This window comes from Macrobrachium nipponense, chromosome 32, assembly GCF_015104395.2.
Source record: "Macrobrachium nipponense isolate FS-2020 chromosome 32, ASM1510439v2, whole genome shotgun sequence".
Taxonomy (NCBI): Eukaryota; Metazoa; Arthropoda; class Malacostraca; order Decapoda; family Palaemonidae; genus Macrobrachium; species Macrobrachium nipponense.
Genome location: NC_061094.1, coordinates 21,208,307 through 21,231,226, shown reverse-complemented (window position 1 = coordinate 21,231,226; position 22,920 = coordinate 21,208,307). Strand labels below are relative to the sequence as shown.

General features: G+C 35.5%; 1 protein-coding gene across 2 annotated transcripts in view; it reads left to right on the top strand.

Moving 5' to 3' along the window:
• LOC135207265 (isatin hydrolase-like) overlaps positions 1–15,437 on the top strand; it is a 40,609-nt gene extending 25,172 nt beyond the window's left edge. For both annotated transcript variants that reach the window (XM_064238918.1, XM_064238919.1), the window contains exons 3-6: positions 10,048–10,172; positions 10,365–10,571; positions 13,465–13,652; positions 14,711–15,437. In XM_064238918.1, the coding sequence (XP_064094988.1) occupies positions 10,048–10,172; positions 10,365–10,571; positions 13,465–13,652; positions 14,711–14,902 (712 nt within the window). In that variant the 3' untranslated portion in view covers positions 14,903–15,437. The remainder of the gene's footprint in view (positions 1–10,047; positions 10,173–10,364; positions 10,572–13,464; positions 13,653–14,710) is intronic.
• The last annotated feature ends 7,483 nt before the right edge of the window (positions 15,438–22,920 follow it).

The window sequence follows — 22,920 nt, the reverse complement described above, 5'->3', positions numbered from 1 at the left end:
CTGGATCCTTTCAATTCTCTTGGGGTTTCTCTGAATCCTCTGCTTCTTCTCCTGGCACCTCTACGAATCCTACTGAATCTTCTCAATTCTCCTAGGGCTTCTCTGAATCCTCTGTTTCTTTTCCTGGCAACTTCACGAATCCTACTGAATCTTCTCAATTCTCCTGGAGCTTCTCTGAATCCTCCTCTTCTTCTCCTCACACCTCCACGAATTCTATCAGTTTCTACAATTCTCCCATTTTCATTTTCCTTTCCCTTCCAGGAATCAACAAAACTCTAAGAAAACATTTTAACATATTTATTTCCGTTCAAGTTCAATTTCCTTCAAGGATAAAAAAGCAATCTTATCACAAAATAAAATCAAACTTTCCATACAACAAACATTCTCCTCAAATTTTTCCCACCTGATCCGTCTGAGCAAGGCCAGAGCAGACTTGATTGCGTCATTCCTTGAAGTTCGACAGCAGCTTCTGCAGTTTCCAGTTGTCCTTCTCCATGCGTTCGTATTTCTCCTGGAGTTTCTTCAGGTCGCAGACCAATTTTTCCTTCGTCCCTCATGGCTGTCGAACCTCACCTTCCAGCTGGTTGTTCTGTTAGCCCTGGACACCGGCCTTCCTCTCCAGCGACTTCAAGCGATGATTTCGTTCCTCTAGAAGGCATGCCAGTTCGTGCCTCTTGAGTTTCGCCACCTGAATTTCACACTGGAGTCCACACTTTTCCTTTGAGATGTCTTCCCCTTCCTTATGCAGGCGCTGGAACCTCAGCTTGAGGTCTTTCCTGTCTTTTTGTTCCTGGATGATCCTCGCCATCCGTGCTGCTTCTTTGGTCTTTAGCTGCAGGTCTTTCTCCTTCTGTCGTAGGAGTTTCTCGAGCCTCTCAAGCAGGCAGTTTGCCTCCGTCAACAGCTCTGTCAGTTCCTTATCCTCTCACATAGGGCATCGTTTCTCTGCCAAATTTCTTTGCGTTGTCTTTCAGGTGCTGATTTCTTCTGATATCTTCAGGATCTTGTCCTCCAGCTGCCGTTTCTCCCTCTTCTCTTGATCGTTCTCCCTTTTCAGAAACAACGTTTCAGCTTCGAGCGAGTGGTCCCTGTCTTGCTAGGCCTGCTGTTGCAACACCTCCTGAGTAATCTGGATTACACAATTGCGTTCTTCCCTTCCGCCCGCCTTCTGAATCTTTTCATTGCAGTCGAGCCTCTGTTGCAGCTGAGGAATTGTCCTGTCCAGGTTCACGCGCTGCTATCTCTGGCACTGGATGGTCTCCCAAGGCCGCAATTCTCTCGTTCAGTTCCTTTTCCTTGGGCTGTTCAGTTTCATCATCAGTCAGGAGAAACCTCACTAGCGAATAGGCAGCCACAGCAAACAAGATGACGATTCCTCTGTATTTCAAACAACATCTGGACAACAACGTCCCAACAACAGCTGCGGCCAAGGCCACATTCTCTTCAAACTGGAATTCATATACTCTCCTCTCTCTCGATTTTTCGTTGATTTTCTATATTCCACGAGAGATATTTTGATTTATCAAAATATAGCAGGAAAGATTCTGAAAGATTTTAAATTATGTCTTGTCTCTTGGTGTTATAAATCGCTGAAATTCTCTCTCTCTCTTTCTTTCTTTCTTTTTTTTGTTCGGGATCTTTTTTCTCAAGTTCTTAAGAATATTAGGGATATTTTGCAGTACGGATCTTTTATTTGTCTGCTCTCTCTCTCTCTCTCTCTCTCTCTCTCTCTCTCTCTCTCTCTCTCTCTCTCTCTCTCCCCGTGCGGTTTTTTAAATTTCATATATGGCAAGAAATTCGGGGATTTTCCTTTATTTACCCTTTTGTCTAATGAATTCTCTCTCTCTCTCTCCAGTGGCATTTTGCTTGGTGAGACGTTACTGCGCACTGTCTGATTAATCAACAGATATCATGTGTTTAACATTTGTCTGGAAATTTATAAATATCTAGAAGTGTTTGTGAACTGCCGGTGATAAGATTAGTGTGAAAATAGTAGTAAAAAGCATCTACTAAGTTAGTTTATCAAGTGAAATGCTGTAAATCAGATCAAGATGGCAGTAAGTTCCAACTGTGGAAAAAAATGGCGAAATTTAGCGTGTTTAGCAGATTCGCAATATGATGAGGTAGCAGGAAGGGAGCTGGCATTTCTCATCTATGAGATCAACAACAGCCATAACCAAAAAGATGCAAAAGCATTCATAGATATATTAGAAGGATATGATCCTTCAAACTGGAACAAATCAACAGAAAACATCTTGAAAATAATTGAAGAAGTTCCAAATAAAATCCAAGTGGTCAAGAGACTCATAAAGAAAATATACATAAATCAACATATTCCGACAAAGAAAATGAATAAGGTGAACATTGTGAATATCCTAATTGATGCAATAGGAAAAAGAATGCCAAAAGCATGCAAACTATGTAAGGTGTGGTATAGCATAGTTAATCCACAAAACCTGATCAGAAAATGTGCTGCATGCAACATTCCGACGCATCCGCAATGTGCTGAAGTAATGCAAGATATGAGAAAAGATACCAGAATATTTTGCTCAACATGTCTATCATGGATAGACAATGTTATTAAATCAAGACTGAATGTACAAATAGTTGAGGATGAAGAAGAAGAGGAAGAAGAAGAAGAGGAAAATGGAAGAGAAGTAAACAAAACTGAAATGATAGAAAAAAATAAGGAAAACAAAGAACAAGATAAAAGTATGGATGCAGAGATACTCATTGATACCACATATGAGGCAATCAAGCAGATTACATACGAAGAAATAAATTACGGCATGACAACACAAAAGAAAATCCCGAAGAGGCTCTACCCAGATCTGAACAATGATGGGAAAAAGGAAAAAATAGACAAGGAAAACAAAGTCTGCAACCTTTTGAAAAGAGGGAATTGCAGATTCGGAGAAAAATGTTACTACAAACATCCTAAGGTATGTCACAACTATGAAATATATGGTAAATGTGCATACCTAGACGGCTATGAGGATGATTGCAGAGATCTACATCCAAAAATATGCAAAAACCTAAAAGAAGGAAAAGGAAGTAAGTTCGACAAAAAATGTAAATATATGCACCCTGTAGCCATGAATCAAAATCAAATAAATAATAAATCAAATAATAAAATCCAAAATAAGAAAGAAACAAACAAAGAGAGGAACAAAGAATATCAGGTGAAAGGAAAAAACCAGCCATCACCGAGATATGCAGTGTCAGCAAAATATTTCCAAGCATCAGCTCCAAGATACAATTCAAGAGATAAGAACTGTATTTATGATGCAAGAGGATATTGCAGATACGGAGAAAATTGCAGATTCAGACACAAATGAATAATTATGATGAAGGAAGATCAAATATTATGGAAAAGTTGGATTTTTTAATGTCAGAATTTCTGGAAATGAAGAAAAGAACAACGTACCAGAACAGGAAAGAGACATGGGAAAATCCTTATTATTACCCATATTAAATGAAGGAGAAAACACACAAACCATCATAGTGATGAATGCGCAGGGTTTAGTTACGAGTAACTCAAAAAGAAAAATAGAGTACTTAGAAGAACTAACCCAAATTGAAAAGAAAATAGATATAATGAATATAAGTGAAACCTGGTATTCCCAAGAGACTGGGAATGATGATCAAATAAAAGGGTTCCAAACTTATAGATCAGATAGAAAAAATAGGAATCAAGGGGGAACCGCAATATATGGGAAAGACAAAAAACAAGGAAAAATATATGAGAAATATAGTAACTCAGAATGTGAACTAATAGTGGTAGAATTTGAATCTGAAAAATTAATGAACATAGTAATATATAGACCCCCTAATACTAAAGAGTTTGACATAATAATAGAAAAATTGGATGATATATGTAGAAATCACAAGGACTGGACTATTTTCCTATCTGGAGACTAACTTTCCTTTCGTAGACTAGAAAGAACGAATAGGAGATTGTGGTTGTATTTATACATATAAAAAAGAGAGTAATAGTAGTGCAGAAGATATGAGGCAATTCGAAAAGCTATTAGATATGCTACTAGAATACAACATTCAACAAATAAATCACCTGCCAACAAGAAAGGAAAATACTTTAGACCTAGTATTTGTGAACGAGGTGAATTATGTTGAAGAAAATGATAGTTTATAATGCGAGTATTTCAGACCATAATGTCATAGAATTAACAGTTCATTCCAAAGCAAGTGAAAACAGAGATAAGCAAGAAATGAAAAAGTGGGAAGGATATGGAAAATACAACTTCTACAGTAAAAATATAAAATAGGTCAGAAATAAATGAAGAATTAAACAAAGATTGGGATAACATGTTTGGTAAGTGATGACATAAGGGTAAATATGGAGATATTATATAAAATATTAGAGAAAATTGTGGATAAATATATACTGAAGAAGAAAAGTAAACATCAGTCATGCATACCAAGAGACAGAAGGATCCTGTTCCAGAAAATCAGAAAGTGGAAAAAAGGTCTTGCAAAAGAAAAAAATGCATGGAAAGTTATAGAACTAAAAAGTAAGATAGAAAATGCAGAACAAAAGATTATACAATCAAAAGAAAATGAAAAATGGGACTTGGAAGAAAAAACCCTAGTAAATCATCAAGCAAAACCCCAACTATTATACTCGTACGCAAAAGATGAATAAAAGAAGAATAGAAATAGGCCCTCTAAGAATTGAAGGGAGATTAACAATTGAAAAAAAGGAAATATGCAACTTATTGGCAGAACGATATAAGAGAGAATTCACCCCTAGAATTGATAATGAAGATAATGATATAGAAGTAAGGGATGAAAATAGTGAATATTTAGCTGACATAGATATTAATGAAGCTGATATTGTGCAGGCTATTAATGAAATTAAAAATGGAGCTGCTGTAGGTCCTGATGGTGTCCCCGCTATTTTGTTAAAGAAAGTAGTTCATTCTATCACAAAGCCACTTGCAATATTATTAAGACAAAGTGTGGATACAGGCAAGATTTATGATGAGCACAAATTAGCATATATTACCCCTACTTTCAAAAGTGGATCAAGACTAGAGGCAAGTAATTATAGGCCTGTGAGTCTAACATTACATATTATGAAAGAGTATGAAAAGGTAATGAAGAAAAATATTATGAAACATTTAATAAAAAATAATTTGTTTAATATAGGACAACATGGTTTCGTACCCGGAAAAAGTACACAAACCCAACTGTTAGTCCACCGTGAGAACATATACAAAAATATGAAAAGCGGAAAAGAAACAGATGTGGTTTATCTAGACTTTGCAAAAGCTTTTGACAAGGTAGACCATAATATATTAGCGAAGAAAATTAGAAAACATAATATAGTGGATAAAGTAGGAAGATGGTTAAAAGAATTTTTACACAACAGAAAACAGATAGTTATTGCAAATGATGAGAAATCGGATGAAGCTAAGGTAATATCCAGTGTGCCACAAGGTACGGTGTTAGCTGCATTACTGTTTGTTATTATGATTGCAGACATAGACAGTAATGTTAAGGACTCGGTAGTGAGTAGTTTCGCAGATGACACAAGAATAAGTAGAGAAATTACTTGTGATGAAGATAGGAATGCGCTACAAAGAGACCTTAACAAAGTATATGATTGGGCAGAGGTAAATAGGATGGTATTTAACTCTGATAAATTTGAATCAATAAATTATGGAGACAGAGAAGGAAAGCTATATGCATATAGGGGACCTAATAATGAGACAAGCACAAATAAGGAAGCAGTTAAAGACCTTGGTGTGATGATGAATAGGAACATGTTATGCAATGATCAAATAGCAATTCTATTGGCAAAATGTAAAGCAAAATGGAATGTTGCTACAGCACTTCAAAACAAGAAAAGCTGAACACATGATTATGCTTTATAAAACATATGTTCGTAGTCCACTTGAATATTGCAATATGATATGGTACCCACACTAACAAAAGGATATTGCACAAATAGAGAGTGTACAAAGGTCCTTTACAGCTAGAATAGAAGAAGTTAAGGACCTTGACTACTGTGAAAGACTACAATCCTTAAAATTATATAGTCTAGAAAGGAGAAGAGAACGCTACATGATAATTCAGGCATGGAAACAGATAGAAGGAATAGCCGAAAACATCATGGAGCTAAAAATATCAGAAAGAGCAAGCAGAGGTAGATTGATAGTGCCCAAAACTATACCAGGAAAAATAAGGAAAGCACACAGAACATTAATCCACTACGCACCAGCATCGATAATGCAGTGTCTATTCAATGCGTTGCCAGCTCATCTGAGGAATATATCAGGAGTGAGCGTAGATGTGTTTATGAGTAAGCTCGACAAGAAAGAGAGAGAGAGAGAGAGAGAGAGAGAGAGAGAGAGAGAGAGAGAGAGAGAGAGACATATATATATATATATCGTTAATGACTTTGATAACTATGGTATCATAGTTTATCTGTAAAATTCAAATATATACACCAATTTTGACTCTGTATTTGATCATGACCTCCATAGGCGCTCTACTAGCCTGTCTAAGTAGCACGGAAAAAGCCGCTATTCGGAAAATAGAGAAGAATCTTTACAAGTGTAATGCTGCTGAAGTAGCCATTACTTTTAATAAAGTATATTATTATTATTATTATTATTCAGATGACCCTATCCAAATGGAACAAGCCCACCACGGGGAGATTGACTGGAAATTCAAGCTTCCAAATAATATTCTGCCATTTACTGGAAAGAAGTAATAACAGAAGGTAATGGGAAATACAGAATGAAAAGATCGTTAATCAGAGAGAGAGAGAGAGAGAGAGAGAGAGAGAGAGAGAGAGTTTCATTAGCGACTTGTGTTTGTGATGGTTAATTTTTCTCTTTCTTGAAGCAAAGCGAGCTTTCGTCTGGAGCTGCCAGACATCCTCGGGCTGGGAAGCTGAGGGTGGACTGATCTTGAAAGCGGTGTCCGTCCTCGTTTATATTTGGAGTTGATATCGTTGTATGGAAGATTTCCAGAAGATCTGATGTCATATCGAGAGATCCTTACTTTATCACGTACGTGTATTAATAGTTCAACTGTGTTCGTCATGGGATCGCCTTAGGAAGATAAAAAATTAGCTGGCTCAATCATTTTCAAGTTGTAAATAACACCCCTATTCTGTGCGCTTTAAGTTCCTTCTCAACAATGAATTATACATTATTTAAACATATCGTTAAACATGGGAATCTGAATATAAAATATACATTTTACATCATCATACACAATTTCTGAGGGAAATTAATGGTATTATGAAACTCGCAGTATAAGATTATATATATGTGTGTGTGTATACTATATAAGTATATATATATATATATATATATATATATATATATATATATTATATATATATATGTGTATAAATATATATATATATATATATATATATATATATATATGTATATATATATATATATATATATATATATATATATATATATATATATATATATATCACTAACACAGTTGTTCTGTTCATTAATTTTATTACTGACAGGACTTCATCGAAACTGGATGGTATCAAGCAGAGATATTTATTCAGCTTTCTAAGGCACAAACAGTCCTCATTGTCAGGTATCCATAAAAGGGCGGGACACGTGGTCCAGCTGTATTTATATGTGAGGAGTGGATTAAAGACTTTGTTTTTCCAATTCCGTATGCTGACTTCCCTGATTCCTCCTTTGAATAGGAGGAGGAGGGTAATCAAAGGATAAGGGAAATAGCTCCTCAAGGTACAATCCAGTTTTTTGTGAGGTCCTGTCAGTAATATATATAAATATATATATATATATATATATATATATATATATATATATATATATATATATATATTGCATTTACATAGGCATAACATTATTATAATCACATATATGAAGCTGCGAATATTACTTAAATATGTAATTCGCTTTGTCTTAGGAAATGTTTCAGAATGTTTCACGATGAAGCTATTTTATTTTAGTGTTTTAACTTTCTTTCTTCCGTGATTGGAGTTGTGTTCTCTGGTGAGGTCCTCAGAGGTACTATGTCATCAGTCGAATTTATTTTGCCAGCTATTATTGGTGACAGAGTAGGTTTATTATGTTTGTGGAAAAAAATGTACTACAGCGACAAACACCCTCTGCATTCTTCTTTATCTGATGTAGCTTTTTATTTTTTCGCTCGCAACATTAGGCAGGCTGCTGCTACAAACACTGTCGTTTTCTAGTATCCGGTTTAATACTACTCAAGTTTGCTAGGCATTTTATCTTGGCAACACCCAAGTTATGGGACAGTTTGAATAGTGCAGCTGTTGAATCTTCTGATTCCAAATGTTTACGCATAGAGCAAATTCTTTCCTGTTCTCCGCTGACGTCTCCTGAATTCAGGGGTATTGATTTTATTTCTTGTCCCCTCATATTTATTTATCTATTTATCACCTTTTTTCCTACAGTCTGTCTCTCCCTGAAGGTCGACTTCCTTTTGGAGCCCTCTTGGATTTATCCGTATGGGTTTTCAGCTGATTTGAAGAATGAATAAAGGATAACTTACAACCAAGGGGGTTATAATCGTCCCCGCCAGGATTCGAACCGTTGCTTGGTATAGAAACAACGATAGACGGAAGCTTTTACCACCCCATAGCCGGATGGTCAAAGTCTAAATCAGATAATTGCTTAGATTCTGCAGAGAACGAAGCCCTTGTCAGTTGTAATTCCTAAGGTCTAAGGAACTGGATATTAAACAATATTCGTGGATTAATAATATATATATATATATATATATATATATATATATATATATATATATATATAATATATATATGTGTGTGTGTGTATAGTATATACATATATTAGTATATAGTATATATATATATATTACCATATATATATATATATATAATATATATATATGTATATATTATATATATATATATATATATATATATATATATATATATATATATATATTATATACACACACACACAACACAGAACAGCCACACACATATATTATTTATATTATTATTATAATAATAATAATAAAAAATTATATTATATTATATATTATAATATGTTAATATTATATGCACACAACATCAGTACACCAGGAACACGAGTAATATGTTTCCTCTGCTAAAAGTAATCATGTAAGGGCAAAAGCTCTTGAAAACCCATGAATGCGTGAAAAGATCGTCTATGCAATACTACATACATCAAGACTGGGGATGTCAGTGCACAGTCATCGCTTCTTTTGCCCTAAATTTAAATGAAAAGTGAAACTTCTGTAAGAAACGTCACAGAATTTTGCCTTTGAAGCATTCCTATTCGATTTTTGCGCTGGTGGTCAGGTATTTGTTGTGTCTGCTCGTTTCTTGGTTACGCTAACATCAGTCTATAGACAATGCAAGCCAAGGTATATAGAATAAGGGAGCTCCCCTATTCTATCTACCTTGATGCGAACTTGCCCGTGGTAAGATGGCGGCCAGTTTGCTTTCAAATAGTTGTGAGTGTCGCCTTTTTCCGAATTCAATGCTCCATGCCATCAACAAAAGTGATCGTCAAAACAACTACATAGATAATGAAAACGAACGTACTCCGTTATCCTTAATTTAGTTCTCAGATTTGCCTGGTCTTTATCCAAAAATCAGCGTATTTACCTCTGTCTACAGGACAACGGTCATTTGCCATCAAAACATTTCGTTGGAGGTATCTGGCAGGCCACTCAATCCGTACTGAATTTTTTGAAACGGACATGGCCATTCTTCAAGAAAATGTTACTTGCACTAATCAAACGTTTTCGAAGTATTTCCATGATTCCAAAGTTCTGTCGGACAGATTTGTTATTTACAAGCTATGTATTCCTTTTGGAGAAACATTCCTGTTTAAGCGATAATGACCTTGTTCTGAAAGATAAAAAGAAGGAAGAGAAAGGCAGGCCATCATTTGATCAGTCAACATTGTCCCCAAAACTAACAAAACTGTTTCATCGATTCATGTCGTCTTCGGTTCATTAAGACAAAAAATTTATTTTGTTCCTCTCTTTCAGGGTGGAACTGAACGAATTTTGTGCATCGGAGCATTCTGGGACCCACGTCGATGCTCCTGTGCATCTTGCTGAACACGGCTGGCCTGTGAACTCAATTCCAACTAAGCGTTTGTGGAGAGTGCCAGGTAAGACGAGAGAGAGAGAGAGAGAGAGAGAGAGAGAGAGAGAGAGAGAGATTGAAAAATGCAGTAAATGTAGTTGAATGTTTAAAGAGTAAAAGAAGTGCAACATGAGTGATTTCATAATGAGTTTGCTTCATGAAATGATAATAACAATAACACTGACATGAAGGGCTAACGCAACTCCTTTTCCCATAGCCGTGGTGATCGACGTTTCGAACCAAATCAAGTCAGCTAATCATCTAAACTATGAGGTGAAGGTCCAAGACCTTGAGGATTGGGAGGCAGTCAATGGTATTATACCGGATGCTACTCTTGTCCTCATACGAACGGGCTGGGGCGCTAAAGTAAACAACCTTCGAGATTACTCAGGCTTAGACCAACATAACAAAAACAATTTCCCAGGTTTGTATTTTCTTTTTGTCTTTATAAACCTTCAAGATTTTCTTTTCCAAATAAGTTTAGAAACCTAACAACAACCGCAATTCTGTAGTTTTTCTCTTCCTGTCGCTTTGGAGCTTTCATTATCAAAGGGACAGTTAAATCTAAGGAAGACAGGCAGAGTACTGCTATCAACTTGGTGACATTTTCCCACCAGTTCTGAAGAATCATATAAAGCATTTTCAAATAACTTTATGAGATGCTGGTAGCTCATTCCTTTGTCCTGAGTGTTTCTGACTCCTATTTCTAATCCGTTTATGTACCAGACTTAAAGGCATTTATTTCCTTTTCCAAATTTCAACGTTTCATTTTAGGTTGAACTATATTTGCAAATTCCTCTTGCACTGTCACCAGTTTATTTAGCAAGATTTTACTTTAACACTGGAGTAAATCTCAAAGAATTTGAATTTACATTGCTGTGTTTTCAAAGATTCACATTAAATATGCCGTGGGTAGGGTTGGGGGGGGGGGGGGAAGAAATAGGGGAATTGGTGGGAAATGGTGTGGGGAAGGGGAGGGAGAAAGGAGAAGGGAATGGGGAAGGGAAAGGGGGAGGGGATGGAAAAAGAAGGGAAGAGGGATGGGGTGGTAGAATTAGGAGGGGGAGAGGGATGGGAGGGTGAGGGTAAGGGGAAATTACATTTCTGTATTAGAAGAGAAAAATGATCTCCACTGAATATAAGCCTATCTCCCTTTCAACAATAAGCTGCACAGCAAAGCGGAGGAGAATCATGCAAGGATCTGTCTTCAGCAAACTGCATGAATTCTCAGTGGATTCAGTATACATGAATGCATTGCTATACTTCAAAAACTCCCATTCCCTCTTCCCTCCCCCTACCCGTAGCCTGTCATTCACAGTTTTCCCGGGTAGTGCCGGGTAGGTCAGCTAGTATATATAAGGATAAACTATCCTCGATCAAAGCCTTATCCAATAGTTTTTATTTGGTTTAAATCCGTCAAACTGTTTGGCCATGATTGGATAGCAGACAGACAGACGGACATAATGCCCATTATAGTATGATTGTAATGTTTTCTGAATCCATTTCTTATATCTTTAATAATGAATGATATTTTCATTAATTGAAACTTCAGAAAAAATGAGAGAACTCTTTTTGTGGACAACTTACCTTTTCTTATTATTCAAGATATTTGTTATTAGCGAAGCCGAGATTTAAAAAAAATAGATTTCTTTAAGACAGAAACTACAAGCACTCTTCATGAACAAGAACAACTAAACGATCATGATTTTCGTTAGTACTCTTCGAGAGAGCTGAAAGCACGGATCCAGTTTCTGGGCGAATTTTTGTAACAACCTTTAGCAAACACCATAAGGTTGTTGCAGGTAACTTATTTTCTGTTCGGAGGTAAAGAAGGGAATTTTGTTTTTCATCTCTTGAGGAACTATTTTGCAAGAGGAGAGTTTATGGTAGCTCATCTATCAGAAGTAAATAAATTAAATCTCATTCTTATTACGGGAGCAATGATACCCATTTGGATGTTTAAGTTGTTTTCCCTCATAGAATCCTATGAAAGATTAAATAACATGTTATTCAAAGTATGATCCACAGATTTGCAGAACTCTTATCTCGTTAAATCAGTGAGGAGAAACTTCTGGAGAAAATAGGTTTTTCTTATTCATCTTTTGTCCTTGACAAAGCAGTGTGGTGCATGGACGCCCTTATCAACAAACCCCCGTTGTCAGCACCTAGAATACTAGGCTTCTTTGACCGAATGATTTCTGACACATTCATTTGACGTTGGCAATCTCATCAGAGGAGAAACCTCAGGAGGCGAGTTGGCAATTGGTCATATGACGAAATAGCAAAACTTAGCTTCCCGTGCCAAGTTTATTATCGTTTGACACTTGTCGCTTTGGTATTTGAAAAACTGCTGATCGGTTTGGAGAGGAAGAATACTGTGATTTTAATGATACATTTCGTAGCGTTTTTCACCTACGCCAGATAGAGGTTACCTTTCCCATTTGGTTTGTCTGTCTGTCTGTCTGACACCAGGATCATGTAACTGCCATCAGTGTATCTCACGTGTTGCACTGCTGGAGTTATTAAGAGGTGTCTGCAGCGTCCCTTCGGCCTTTGTAGTCCTTTACCTCCATTCCCGCTCAACTTTCTTCAGTCTTGCTGTCCACCTTCTCTAACTATTAATTCTTAGTGCAACTGTGGAGTTTCCTCCAAGTTTCTCCTTTAGATCGTCGTCCTTTACTGACTTAGTTTTCTGGTTCTCTCTGCCTTGCTGTCCAACCTCTTCTTTCACTAAGTCTGAAGTGTGCATGGACGAAAGTGGCCCAATGCTTGGCTTGACCGCTTAAATTCCATGAAACCATTCACGTAACTCGTTCAGATAATTCGTGACATATCCCCATAGAAACCATAGAGTCACTGTTAGGAAGATGCCATTAAATTCATCTCTATCCGTCTTCCAGTGTCCAGATACTTTGTGAAGGCAGACACTCACTGCTGACTTTTCTGGCTAAACCAAATAATAAGCGAAACTCTTCCATGACTGGTTATTCTATTGACCTTTTGCAAGTCAAAATCCGTTGCCCTTCCTCGGAAAACTGATAATAACCAATATACAAATACAATATGAAGCACATCGACAAAGTTATACTAAACTATGTTATCTATTATACTCCTCTTGTATTTGAAAATAATGAAATGAATGTCTAGTAACTACTAAATAATTATCCATCAAAGGTGATAGGTGGTACTTTTGCCTCTGTATAAAAAAAAAAAAACTTCAGTATAGCATTGACAGTCTTACTTTTTCTAGATCAATTTCCGTCTTCGTTTGCTCAGCCTTACTTTTTCTAGTGCAATTTCCTTCTTTGTTTGCTCAGGTCTTGGCAAGGGAGCGGCCGAGTGGCTGGCCAACCACGGCAAGGATCATGGGCATGATACGGGTGTCATAGGCGTCGGGATCGATACCATTTCGATAGACGTCGGGCAATCTGTCAGGCTTCCATCCCACGTCGCACTGTTCTCGGAAAATATCTACGCTATAGAAAACATGGCTAATCTTGATAAGGTAAGCGGTGATGTTTTATATCCTACAGTCCATTATTTTTTTTACAGAGATATTAGCATTTTTGCAATATTTTGTATCAAGTAGTTCAAAGATGTTTACATTTTGCATAGATTTCTCCGAAAATATTATCTTTCACTCCGGAATGCAGAGTAATGTAGACGGGACTGTAATTAACAAGCGCTCTCTTTTAAATTTGCTATTAATTGTTACGATATGCAATAATTATATATATATAATATAATATATATATATGATTTATATATCTATATATAATATATATTATAATACACACTACATACATATATAAATACTACAACCCCCCCCCACAAACACACACACACATACACATATATATAGTATGTATATATATATATATATATATATATATATATATATATATATATAGAGATATATATCTATCTATATATATATCTATATATATATATATACAGATATATATATCTATATCTATATATATCTATATATATATAATAGATATATATATAGATATATATATATATATATATATATATATATATATATATATATATCTCTATATATATAAGATATATATATAAATTATATATATATATATATATATATATATATTATATATATATACATATCTATATATATATATACATATATATATATATATATATAGATATATATATATATATATCTATATATATATATCTATCTCTATATATATATATAGATATATATATCTATATATATATATATATATATATATATATATATATCTATATATATATATATTATAGATATCTATATATATATATATATATATATATATATATATATATATATATATATATATCTATATATATATATATATGCAGACAAGAAGTAGGAGTAACTTTATTCTACTAAAAATGAAGAGCCCCCCTTTCCATAAAGACATTGGAGTTTTTCAGCCATGCCTTAGATAGCTAATACCTCTCCAACCCACTTCTACAGATGTAGTTTTATCGTTCCACAAAACTTGTCCATTTCCAAAGTGCATTTCATTGATTAGAAATTCTGTGCTTTCGCAGTTGCCAGTCAAAGGAGCAATCGTGACAGTTCTCCCCATGAGGATAGGCGGGGGCAGCGGGGCTCCGGCTCGAATCATCGCAGAAGTAGGGGAGGAAAATCAAGTGAGCAGAGCCCCTAGAGTATTCGACCACTCGCTTGCCCTGCTGTTGTTCGTGGCCCAGGTGATGGCTGTGGTCGGTCGCGGGTTGTAGAGCGGCGCTCCTCTCCCAGTTTCCTTTCTATGCTTTCCTTTTGTTGCCTCTTAAGCGGCGACATTTCTCGCCTCTTGTGGAACGAAAAGGTAATGGTTCTAAATTCTACAATCTAAAGACGCTTTGGCCATTTCTATTGATTGCTATCTTGTTTTGAGTTTTTTTCTTTTTTTTAAGAATAAAGTTAATTATTTTCTAAGTAGGGTAACTTGTACTCGCAGGTTTACTTAAAGCACCGGCCAAGCGAAACACTGCAATGTATTGATATCACTTTTTAGCAGCATTGTAGAAGACAAGTTTAGTGGCTAAGTACCACAGCTTCGCCAGATTTCTGAGACTGTATCAGTCTGATTCAGCTACCGACAATCTTGTGCTCATTTGATAGCAAAGAAGTGATCCTAAAATCGAATGCATTAGTTTTAGCAGTAGCAGAGTACCTCTGCACTGAATAATTGTAACTAATCTCTATCTTGAGATATATATGTCACGGTCTTTTTAGTTCTTTTGTAAGCATAACTAATAAAAGATACGAGAATACTTTGTTTCATTGTCACTATAATTACTACATCCGAAACGAATTTTGTTAATACATAAGGCGATTAGACTTTATAGACCAGTCGAAACCGAACGGAAGTTGTGGGAGGAATGAAACTTTGTGGAATGTTTCGCTGCACCACGTCAACAAATAGCCAAGTGCCCAAGTCTCCTCCTAGACAAGCTTCCCGGTTTGAAAATTGTATCTAATTATAATGAATGAATGTTATTATATAAATTACTATTGACTGAACGCTGTTGTGTTCAACCTTGTAATGACCAATAAAATAACGATATAAATGAGCCGAAACAATCACTTCCGTTTCCTTACTATCTGACAAGTCCTTGCCATTCATAACCACACGTCTATCAGTTTCGATTTTATTTTTCGTTGGAAGCGTATAATTTAGTTCCTCGAGCTTTCTTAGTTTAACCAGACCACTGAGCTGATTAACAGCTCTCCTTGGCCCGAAGGATTAGATATTTTTATGTGGATAGGAACCAGTTGTTTCCCTAGCAACGGGACCTACAGTTTACTGTGGGATCCAAACCACATTATGTCGAGAAATGAGTTTCTAATCACCAGAAACAAGTGATTCCCTGTAATTTCATTGCAGTAATTTCGTTGTGGTAATTTCGTTGCAGCATAGCAAATACATATTAGAGAATTTCATTGCAAAGTAATTACATTGCAATGCATTACATCTCACGGTAATTTCATCACATAACTATATGTACACTCGGCAAGGAATGTTAAGATACAGTTTTTTTAAATCTGCGGACATATAGTGTTCAATAATGCCACACCGGGCAACTCTAGAAAGGGGGCGGAGCTTCAAAATTTTTCGTAGCGTTTTTTGCTTTCTAGATTTCCATTAACTTTACACCATAAAGTTCTGTAGAGGTCCTTTAATAATTTATACTTGAATGTAGAAACAGGCTCTATATTATTCGTTAATGTTGGTTTGGTAACGTCAGTTCAGGGTAGAATATCGATCATCCATTTTTAAAACTTACTGTGAAAGCTCTTTTATAAGTAATGTTTGACACTAAACTGACGTAACATTCATGCGTAATTGAAGACGGATCTTGAACAATGAGAGAAAGTGTTTTAAAATTTGGTCAGTACTTGTGGAAATCGTGAGGAACAATACAGTAAAGAATGAAATATTATGACGATAGAGAGAGAGCGCACAAGCATACGCCTATCGATAGAGATACTTAATTCATTATATTTACTTTGAGAGATTAAGTGACAATATTTTTTTCAAATGTTTCAAAAGTGGAGAGAGAGAGAGAGAAGAGAGAAGATGAGAGGAGAATCCCAGAGAAAGAGGGAGAGAGAGATAGAGAGAGAGAGAGAGAGAGAGAGAGAGGAGAAGAGAGCGCACAAAGCATAGGCCCTATCTATAGAGATACTTATTCATTATATTTACTTTGAAAGATTGAGTGATATTTTTTTCAAATGTGTTGGAAAAGAGAGAGAGAGAGAGAGAGAGAGAGAGAGAGAGAGAGAGAGAGAGCACAAGCATAGGCCTATCTGAAGAGATACTTAATTCATTAGATTTACTTTGAAAGATTGAGTGATAATATTTTTTCAAATGTGTTTTAAAAGAGAGAGAGAGAGAGAGAGAGAGAGAAATTATAGATAATTGGTGACGGACTTGTGACGGGGAAAGGCAGAAGAAAGAGCGGTGAGTCGGGGCACAGATACCTGGGAAACGGGGTGATATGACTGCCAAGATCGTGTTGCACTATGCTAGATAAAATTTGAAGGATCAAAATGTTCAAGTCAATTCTCTAAGAAATTCATACCCTAATCTTGATTTCATTCGACAGTTGCCATAACATTCAAAGATTGTAAAAAGACGTGGAAAATTTTAGACACAAGCTGCGGTCATTCTTGCTCTCTTGATATAATCTGTACTTTTGAAAATCGGGTTTCATCCACAAATCATTCCCGAAAAAAGCTGTGTTAAGTAAAAATAGTTATTACCACAAATAACTCAATATGTATTGCACAGGCAATTAAAGTTTTATATCGTGTAAATAATGCTGATGTGTTGGGAGATCTTTCAGCCTCGCAGCAAAGAAATGCAATCGTGTAGGGCTGTAGGCTACTACGAACTGCTTTGTAATGGGAGCATATAGCCAGAAAATCTTTGAGCTGACATGCTACTTTAACCTTGATAAAGATTTATGTTTAATGACGGTAGATTTGTAAACAGCAACTAGCATTCGATCCATGTCAACGTCAAAGTAATCAGTGTGAAATCCGTTACGTAAGCCAGTATCCAGTGACTTGCGCTTTCCCGCTCGAAGTTCTAGGGCTCCTCCACATCATAGAAAACGCTCTTGCGGATGCAACTAGATTTGCTCAACCTACCTTAGCCTTAGCAACATTGGCTGCCATTGACGTCAGCTAACATTAAACGTTTTGGAATACAAACATGAGTTTGTAGAAGCTAAAAATAATTGCATTCACCATTTACAATGATACAATAATATCCCCGTTCATGAAGGAAAACGAGTATATATTGTCGTCGTGATACATAGTACTACAGTCAGAAATTCACATTCTATCTACCAGATCTCTATGAACGAATCTATCTGAGAAATTCCAATTACTTCGGACATATCGTGTTTTTAAGTATCTGAACGGTTTTGTTTTGCAGTTTTAACTAATATGATATAATTTGCAGTGTATTTTCATATTCTAGATTAAATTTAGCGATATTATGCCTTTTCAGTAAAAACAAATGGGAAATTCGATGAACGAAAGCTAATGAAAACTATATCTTCAGTTTTCTTGTCGAGTGTACACTCGGCAAGGAAAGTTAAGATACAGTTTTTTTTAAATCTTCGGACATATACTGTTCAATAATGCCACACCTGACAACTCTTGAAAGGGGGCGAAGCTTCAAAATCATAGCGTTTGTTGCTTTCTAGATTCCATCAACTTTACACCATAAAGATTCTGTTGAGGTTCTATAATCATTTATACTTGAATGTAGAAACAGGCTCTATATTATTCGTTAATGTTGGTTTGGTAACGTCAGTTCAGGGTAGAATATCGACCATCCTTTTTTAAAACCTACTGTGAAACCTTATTGATAAGTAATGTTTGACACTAAACTGACGTAAGATTCATTCGTAATTAAAGACGGATCTTAAACAATGAGAGAGAGGGTTTTAAAATTTGGGCAGTACTTGTGGAAATCGTGAGGAACAATACAGTAAAGAATTAAATATTATGACGATAGAGAGAGAGAGCGAGCTAGCATAGGCCTATCGATAGAGATACTTAATTCATTATATTTAATTTGAGAGATTAAGTGATAATATTTTTTCATATGTTTCAAAAGTGGAGAGAGAGAGAGAGAGAGAAGGAGCAAAATCTGCTCCTGTGAAAGCTTAGGCCTATTTATAACTACTTAATTTCATTATATTTTCTTTGGGTGATTGAGTGGTAAATATATATAAAAAATATATATATATATATATTATATATATATATATATATATATATATATATATTTAAAGTATGTTTTAGAATTTGAGAGAGAGAGAGAGAGAGAGAGAGAGAGAGAGAGAGAGAGAGAGAGAGAGAGAGAGAGAATTATAGTACTGGTGACGGACTTGTGACGGGGGAAAGGCAGAAGAAAATATAATAAATTAAGTATTTCTATCGATAGGCCTATGCTTGGGCGATATGATATGACTGCCAAGATCGTGCTGCACTATGCTAGATCAAATTTGAAGGATCATAATATTCAAGTTAAATTTCTAAGAAATTCATACCTTAATCTTGATTACATTCGACAGTTGCCGTAGCATTCAAAGATTGTAATAAGACGTGGAAAATTTTAGTCTTTACTTTTGAAAATCGGGTTTCATCCACAAATCATTCACGAAAAAAGCTCTGCCCTCAAAAGGCAAAACGCATCAACTCCAAAATCTTAGTTTTGAGAGAATCAATGATAAAGGTTTGATTCATCATAATTCTTTTGCTAATTTTATCTGCATATTGTAATTTGGTCAACATGTGGGTTAACCTTAGTAGGAGTATTTTATTGCATTAAATTTCACAAAATGTTTTAACTAATACCCAAATTCGCTGTCCAAAGCAGACTAACTTTGTCCTAGTGTGGACATGATGCGTTCTGCTCTGAAAACCTTGGCTACTATGTTATTAGATAATTACGTGATGTGTATTTTTCTCATGTTTTAGTGATGAAATTTAAAGGTAAGGCTCTGACTTGGTTATTAAAACAAAAATATTGGACTCTGGTAAAGAATATTTATTACTTATTGAACAAAAATTCATATCTTTTTCAATGAGAGGCAAGAGAAAAAAATATAGAATAACTTTGAAATAAAACTAATAGACTTCAGTTTTGCACAATACATTTTATAGAAAATTAATCCAAAATTAGTTTTTACTTGGCATTCTTAGATTATTCCTAAAATATTTCCTTTTCAAAAACTCAAAGAAATAACACTCAAAATGATTGCAGTATTAGTAATAAGAAAAAAATTATGACACCTTACTTTTCTGGAAATTAACCTGAAAATTAACCTCTAATTTTGGATCTCAAGGAAAAACAGTCTAATTTTATTTCAGATCAACATATATGACTCTTCAGCAAATCTTCGCTCCTAGAGTTTTCGGGCATATTTATCCAAGCATACAAGCTTCTCCACAATGTTTTTCTTCTTCACTGAAGATAAACCCCTGGGACAATTATCCAGGGGAGTCTTAAGGAGTTCACTTGATAGTTCAACAGTTTTTTTGATGAAGTTGCAAAATTGATAATTATCCATGCTGAAAGTTGTCTTGTAATGAAATCCTATTGCCCCTTTCTCAAACTTGACGTCTACAAGAGTTTTTAAGTATGGTATGTCTGTTTCTTCTTGTGACCTTGTTCTTCTCTGTTTATTGATCGCTGGTATCTTGAAAAAGAAATCCTTCTTGTTGATATCAAGGGTTTCTAGTCGCTTGACAGAGTTTTGAATGACCATTTTCAGGTCTTCATAATCGTATATATCTCCTTTTCTCCTCAGGGACTTTTCAATATGGCCATGTATACCATCGGCAGCCATGAATGTGTGGCCTGCGGTTAAATATTTAAAATTTATGCTATTAACTTTATTATCAGAGTTGACAAGAATTACCATGGCATTATATAAGCTCCAATTTTTTTTCTGTGCTGTACAATTATCTGCCCACAACACAAGTCATTTCCATCTCTTTCCTTCTGGATAAGAGACAGATATGCTTTAGTTATATGTTCTTTGTTTCTTCCTGCAGTTGATTCATCCCAGAGTACAGCATAATGTCTGTCTTTTGCTGTAGCCGTCTTCCCTTCCTTCGATTCTTTTCCCTTTATGCTGGCAAAAGTTTCATTGAAAACTATAAGGCGAGGAGTGAATATACAACTCTTTAGGCCGTTAATCATTGGCAACAATAGAACTTTCTGTAGATCTACAGCATAAACTCTGCTCGTTGAGTTCCATTCTTTTTCTTTGTCCTCATTGTAGGCATTCCGAGCTTCTCGCACCTTAGTAATGTGACTTGCTTGTGAATTATATACACTGTGTGTAATTTCATCCTCTTGAAGGTTTTTGTAAACAGCACATACATCACAGACGTCTTCCTTAGGCTCACCAAATCCAATATTTTCTTTCTTGAACACTGCATAGTATGTGCTGTATGTGCAATCATATTCTGGATTGTGTGACTTGAAATCTTCAAACATTTCTCTCAAGTTTGTTTCTGATGAAATAATTCTCCATGATGTGCTCCTTTCCTTTTCAGGCAAAATGCATCATGTCCATAACATTATGGAGTTGATGCATTCTGGCGCAAAAGAATGGTTGCGATGCATTTTGCCTTCAAATAATGTAGAAAACCAGTGGAGTTGATGCATTTTGCCTGTTTAAAACTCGCTTTACGGGCAAGATAGGCTTAATCTACCTTCAGGATAAGATTGGCCTCTTTTTGCAGATTCCATTGATATAAAAATCTCAAAAATCGCATTTTTGGAGTTGATGCGTTTTGCCTTTTTAGGGCAGAGCTGTGTTAAGTAAAAATATTTATTACCACAAACAACTCAATATGTATTGCACAGGCAATTAAAGTTTTATATCGTGGGAGATCTTTCAGCCTCGCGGCAAAAAAATGCAGTAGTGTAGGGCTGTAGGCTACTACGAACTGCTCTGTAATGGGAGCATATAGCCAGAAAATCTTTGAGCTGACATGCTACTTTAACCTTGGTTAAAATCTATGTTTAAAGACAGTAACTTTGTAAACAGCAACTAGCATTCGATCCATGTCAACGTCAAAGTAATCATAATGTGAAATCCGTTACGTTAGCCAGTATCCAGTGACTTGCGCTTTCCCGCTCTAAGCTCTAGGGCTCCTCCTCACATCATAGAAAACGCTCTTGCGGATGCAACTAGATTTGTTCAACCTACCTTAGTCGTCGCAACATTGAGTGCCAGTAACGTCAGCTAACTTTAATCGCTTTGGAATACAAGCATAAGTTTGTAGAAACTAAAATAATTACATTCACCACTTACGATGATGCAATATATCCCCGTTCATGAAGCAAAACGAGTAAATATTGTCGTCGTGATACATAGTACTAAAATCAGAAATTCACATTCTATCTACCAGATCTCAATGAACGAATGCATCTGAGCAATTCCAATTACTTCGGACATATATAGTGCTTTTAAGTATCTGAACGGTTTTGTTTTGCAGTTTTAACTTATATGATAGAATTTGCAGTATATTTACATATTCTAGAGTAAATTTAGCGATATTATGTCTTTTCAGTAAAAAACATATGGGAAATTGGATGAACGAAAGCTAATGAAAACTGTATCTTCAGTTTTCTTGTCGAGTGTACCATAAGATTGAAAAGGGGGAATAAAATAATTTATCAAAAAAGGGTTTATTCGAATAGTAATACATATTAATACATGGTAATAAAAAACATTGTTTAAAAAAAAGCAAAGCTAAACTAAAATCACACACACACGTTTATTTTTATAAAAAAAAAAAAACCTATTGCCATCAATATTAAAAAAAACTAATTATGGGCAATACCCTTAAGATAGTCGAGCAATTCTCGATTTTCATAACCGTTAACGATGCGTTAGATTCTAACGGCACTATCCTTATATTTTTGTTTTTGTTTACGGCGAGGGATGTCTGTACCCGCGACATACTGTTCAATTATAGCTTCATTTCTAGATTGCTCTTTTTTCAAAATATCTAGAAACTTCCAAATAGTAGGATGTGATGCGCCAACCAATTCGCTGAATGAACGATGCCAACCTTCACAACAATTGTTTGTTTTAGTCTTTTAGAGGCACCTTGCCTGGCAGCGTCGAAGCAATTCCATAAAATATGATCAAATCGAGGAGGTCGACGTCCTGAGCGACGGTTCGGGCATCCAATCCCGTTATCCTCCACG